The sequence below is a fragment of the Schistosoma mansoni genome, chromosome W (assembly GCF_000237925.1).
Source record: "Schistosoma mansoni strain Puerto Rico chromosome W, complete genome".
Lineage (NCBI taxonomy): Eukaryota > Metazoa > Platyhelminthes > Trematoda > Strigeidida > Schistosomatidae > Schistosoma > Schistosoma mansoni.
In genome coordinates, this window is record NC_031502.1 from 34,748,908 (window position 1) to 34,754,921 (window position 6,014).

Consider the following 6,014-nt stretch of genomic DNA (forward strand, 5'->3'; position numbering starts at 1 on the left):
GGAAACCCTAGAACTAGGTCTCATGCTATTTAAAACCCGTTAATGAGATATACTCGTAGTTATGAAAAAAGGATTACTCACTAGCAGATTCTGTCCCATGTCATCTGGCTTCACAGTTAGAGACGTTACTTTTTAGCTGCCCAGGTCACGATTGACCTCCTGCAGGTATTAAATATTCACAACGGATTGAGCATTGAGTAGTGACCAATGTCATGTTTATCTAGTTCCTTATAATCCTGGCCGGTTTCTGCTGGTCAAGCTGCAACTTGACAAACATCATATTGGTCACCGCTCAGTTATTGATCAATTGTATAAAATTGTGTTTGTGAAAATTTAATGAATAATAGTGATTGCTTCAGTTATATATATATATATATATATATATAATTGTGAGTTATCAAAGTTTTGTGCCTTGAGATTTTCAAGATTGACAATCTAGTTATTGTACCGTATGTTTGTGAAGGTGAAATAAAAGGAATTCCACTGTTGGGTCAATCACTATTTACACTTGAGTAACGGGTTATCATAATATATTAAGTGATAAATTGACACTTTAAAATTAATTATGCGCAAAAATTGTTGAGTTATTATATAATATTTGATAGATATTATTTATTTAAACACATAAATATTGGTACAAGAGGGCACCAGATATATATGCGCAACACAAATCTCATTTGATTTGTGTGAGGGATGTGATACTGCCCAGGTGCCCAAACTGAAGCAGGTGGCTTTCTTAGAGGGCCACACCCGGAGCCTTTGACCTAAAGGTCTGATCCACAAGGCAGTGGAGCATCGTGAGGAGATGCCGTCCCATGATAGCCGGTGACCGACGATTGATTCATATGCCATTTGTTCTCTCAGGATACTGGAGCCCATGTGTACCATTGGTTTAGAATCAGGGTTTTCCAACTCCCCTGGGTGAACTTTCCGTGTCCACCGACCCGGTTACAGCTCCAGACATTCACTTTTCGTTCTTTCAATTTCGTAAACAACACCCCCGTCACGAGAAGGCAGTGAGTAGGACTTCCCTGGCAGAGACTGTATATTCGCTGGCCATATGAGAGCATTACGAGAGGGAGAGCTTACTCTCCTCACTCTCGTTCGTACCAGGGCATATGGGAGCTGGTATCACTGCCAGGATACGAACCTGGGTTACTGCGGAAAAAATTATCTGATAGAATAATTATTTGATTACAAAAAATTGATAATATTTTATATTTACGTAATTGAACGAGTTGTGATGGGAGTCTGAAAACTAAGTAGTCGGTTGTGTTTATTTTTTCAGATTAATCTATCATTGCACTAGAAATATTTTCTGTAATTTTAAAAGCTGTGTCAGACTGACTTAGTGATTTTTTTCATCTGTTTATTATTCGTAAATTTTCATTTCTAACTATTTCCATTTCAGATAAAACAATTCAATGTACAATTTTTCCGAAATTTCTCCATTTCTACTCAAAATTCGATCATGTGTTCTTTTACCTCATTGTGGTGGGCGTTATTTCCCTCCAGGAACACTTTATCGTCCACATACTGAACGTTTTGATGAGAATTGTGAACGTAAACCATTACCCCATCCAGAAACTCCACGATTTCAAGGTATTGATAAACTTATATATCTATATTATTATTTAATTTTAACTAGTCTAATTTATCTTCTACAGTTGTAATGATTAGTATGGAAATAACTAGGTCTCACTAAATCAGTCAATTGATGGAGGTGGGAATGGGTAGTAACAGGTAATGTTTACTGTTCTTTTTGAACCCACGCGTTATGTAACGGTTATTTAGAGTACTGGGGTTCAGTACAGGCTTACATTAGTTCCTAATTAAAGGACGATGAGCTTATTCTGATATGAACAGGTTCTATTACGGATTCGATAAGTCAGGAACTAGTGGATATCATCTCAACAATATTCCATTGTTATATATGAATATAAAAAACGAGAATGCAAGAAAACTTGATATTTAAGCAGATAAATCGAAATAGTACAAATCTGTCTACATAGTAGCAAAAACATGACTTTAAACTACACAGAAAATTAGCAAACCATAAATAGTGACAACCAATCGAAAAAGGGCAAAAGTCATGTGAAAATTCGTACCAGAAAAAAAAACTAGCGGTCGTGGTTACCAGTAAGAATTTCACAATAACGAAAATTAAATAACCCTGTTACCTTCTTAGGACAATCATAATCAACAAAGAGCCTGGAACATGTGTGGATCGGCTCAATCTGCCACATCCTATCGGATATCGAGATGAAATTACCAAGTTTAGTATTAAAATGGTCGGAGTATCACTGATAACAAAAACGATTAGAAATGGAGAATATGATTGGATAAAAACCATTTCACGGAATAAGAAGTATAAAATAATTTCGAAACTCAAGATCTAGAGGAAGATAAAGATTGAATGCATCTGCGCCGTTGTGACCAATATCAAGCGACATCTCACAATGTCTCCACATGCTGATTGAGGGAATCGCGCGCACTCCAGTCAATCTACATCTATCAACATGACTAAGACTGGCATTCAATGATTTGAGGCACTGTGTTGATTTCATTAGTAGCAACGATGAATAATAATGCCAATGAAATATTGGTTCTTATTTACTTCATATAGATTTTATCGGTTATCGTTGTTGACATCAACGGGAAATGAAAAGTTCAATACAAAAGTATTTGAGGTGCATATATTTTATACATGCATATGCGCTTCAGATAAATAGTGAATATAGAAATCAGAGTGTTAGATGAAATCGGTGGTTAAAGAGTGAGTCAATTTTTACGTAACCCGAATAGTGTATAAATTACAGATAAGCAACTAGAGTAAATATAAAAGACACACATATAAGCTAAGCACGTATAAAGACACATCAACATAATTAATAAGGTTACATAAAAAAGGTACTCATGAAGGTCACAACTCTATCATCAGGTTGAAATGATAGATTTAGTGAACAAAAATAGATTTACTGAAGAATAACAAGAATTGCCATAAATATCATGGACTAATAGCATGTCTTCATTTGGTTAGCTGTCTGTCAGCCTACATTTATATTACCCGTCTGCTTTTCGAGGTATTCAGTGGTTAGGCATATGTAACACATGTCCCAACCATTTCAATCAACTCATTATACTCGCCCTTTGGTTGACAGGAACGTATCTCGTCCATTTAGTTTGGATAATCAGTCACAACCTGAACATTTCAATTACCGATTGATATTGTCCAGATCTCTTAAGGTGTTTGTCACTTTCTCTGAGTTTACAGATTTGTCCTGTTATTACTTGTTAATAATGACAAAGCAATGTTTCTGTACTTCCTATCTACTATCTGCAACAATTATAAATAAATCTAAATTGGGAATTGATGAACCAAGTCAATTTTGTGTAACTGCCTCTACGTACAAAATCATTTATTCTCACCTAGGTACCCTGAAATCATCAATAGTTAAAATCTCTGTAGCATATTCATGTCTTTTACTATTGACGTCTCAAGTTTGTGCAGCGGAAAAAACATTCTGCTGTTCTTACAACTGTTTTATCACTGAGTGGTAACCGATGTCATGTATAGTAAGTCCACATTACAACTTGATCATTACAATCCGACCAGCAACAAGAAGGACTCGGCAAACACGACATTTATCAGTACTTATTAACCAGACAGTTGTAAATACACCCTTGTCCTACAACAGGTCTTTCATGGCCCTGATAGCTCAGTGGTATCGTCTCTGACTGTAATGCTGAGTGTCAGGATATCGTATCAGCCAGGGAGTATCAGTCCCTTCGAGACTACAAGTAAATCTTGCTGATAAGTGTCAAATGGCACGAAACGCCAGTCCAGGGTTTCTTTTCAAGCTGTCTTCAACTACTTTCCAACACTTCTGTACAATACATCACTTCAACCATCTATTTTTTGTGTGTCACAACTAGCACTAACTGGGTGAATCTTCTACATACTTATTGAGAATTCATTAATAATTAGGTCATTAAATTTCTCAAGCTGGTGAATGAGTTAATTTTTTGAGATATCTTACTTTGTTTTGTTTAATTCTTGAAAAATTATACATGTTAACTATGGTCGACTTAAATTCACCATTCTCATTTTTTCATTAGTCGTTTTCTTAAAACAACTCATTCTATCTCCTTTTCTTCATTCAAAAACATATGTAACTGGATTTGTGACAGCTTTGTGTTAATTCAAGTAGCATCACTTCACAGATCAACTGACAGATAAAGAAATAGATACAAAGATATTAATAGCAGTAAAGAGTTAAAGAACAAAATAGTAGAAATGCACAAAAGCGGAGAATATAATAGATAAAATATACATTAATTATATGAAAAAGACAGTTGGATAGATTTGTATCATTTTTATATGTATTTTAAGGTATCATCTTACCAGAATAATGCTAACTGTATATTCTTATAATTGTCAATGTCTATTATTTGATTAATGATATCAAGGGGGTTGATTCATTTGTGAAAGGAAATTGTACTATCAATTTAATTAGACATTCTTAGCTAAAAGCCATATAGATATATATGGATTATCACTACTCATCAAATATAATAGTTCATACGATCACTTGTATTTTTGATTTTTTTTCCTGAAGTGGACATTTTCTTATCTTGTCGTGCATTTGGTTTTTATGACAGAGAATCAGATTTGCCATAAACTTTAAATGGTATTTTAGGACAAATATTAAGCATAAGTCCTACTATTATGGCTTTTTTTTAGCATTGTTTCATTAAATAAATAGACTATTCTCTACTAATTGTTGTTATCATACAAATAAAAATAACATTGTATGGATTATGTAATAAGTAACCTACCTATTTTCACCTCTTATAATCTGTGTGTAGAATAATTATTTGTCTAAATGACATACTACAACTCTTGCTTGTTACATGCTTAATTCATTTGTAATTATCTTTCAGTTTCAAAGTTTATTTCTATTTATAATACTTTAACAGTTCATCAAAACCATAGTCCTAACATAAGGACAGCTGAAAATATATGTAATCTAAAAACATACCGATCATTACAAAACTTAAAATTTACATTCATATGCACAGAAATTTCACTAATTATTATCCATAAGTCAAGATATACTCTATTTATTATTAACACAGATATTTCATTTCGGTTACAATGTATCATCTAACAAATTTCTAGCTTTTATATGCTCAAACGAATCTTAACAAGGTTTACGCCAATTTTTTTGACGGTAATTTCAACGCCCAATTCTGGACATGTCAAACTCACCATACCATTCAACAGCAAAATGGTTAGTGAAATTATTGGAACCATTACACCAAGAACTGGTTAACCACAGTGTTAAAGACGTGTTTGAATTTGTGGATTCAATAAAAAATAGGAATATAAATGGTAAAACCATGCTATCACTAGACATAGCATCTTTGTTCACTAACATCCCCCTGATTGAAACTATCGATTACATATGTGAACAAGTGCTAGAAAAGAAAATAGGGATACCGATTCCAATAAATAAATTGAAAGAACTCCTGTTGAAATGTACTATGAATATCTACTTTAAGTTTAACAATGAATTTTACAGACAAGTAGATGGAGTAGCAATGGGATCACCACTAGGCCCGATCCTTGCTGACATTTTTCTGGCCAAACTGGAAAATGGACCGTTAAAAGACACCTTAAGTGAGCTAGACTACTATTGTAGATACATAGATGACACACTAATCGTATGCGACGAAATGGTTGACAAACAGGAGATGTTAGACTTTTTCAATAACGTCCACCCAGCTATTCAATTCACCAGCGAAGAAGAGAAAGACAATAGTATAGCTTTCCTCGACGTCCTACTTTCTAGAAGGAGAGATGGTTCCATCAAACGAAATACATTTAGAAAGAATACATGGACGGGTCAGTATACCCATTTCCAAAGCTTCACGCCTCTTCAGTATAAAATAAATTTGGTTAAATGTCTCAGTCACAGAATCAAGCTATATGTATACTCAACGTCCAAAAA

The 6,014-nt window shown here is 34.1% G+C and overlaps 1 protein-coding gene across 1 annotated transcript in view; it reads left to right on the forward strand.

Moving 5' to 3' along the window:
• Window positions 1-1,424: 1,424 nt before the first annotated feature.
• Smp_157700 (hypothetical protein) overlaps window positions 1,425-6,014 on the forward strand; it is a gene marked incomplete at both ends in the record, with an annotated part of 36,232 nt that continues 31,642 nt past the window's right edge. Inside the window, one exon of the mRNA XM_018789480.1 lies at window positions 1,425-1,602. Coding sequence (XP_018654919.1) covers window positions 1,425-1,602 — 178 coding nt within the window. The remainder of the gene's footprint in view (window positions 1,603-6,014) is intronic.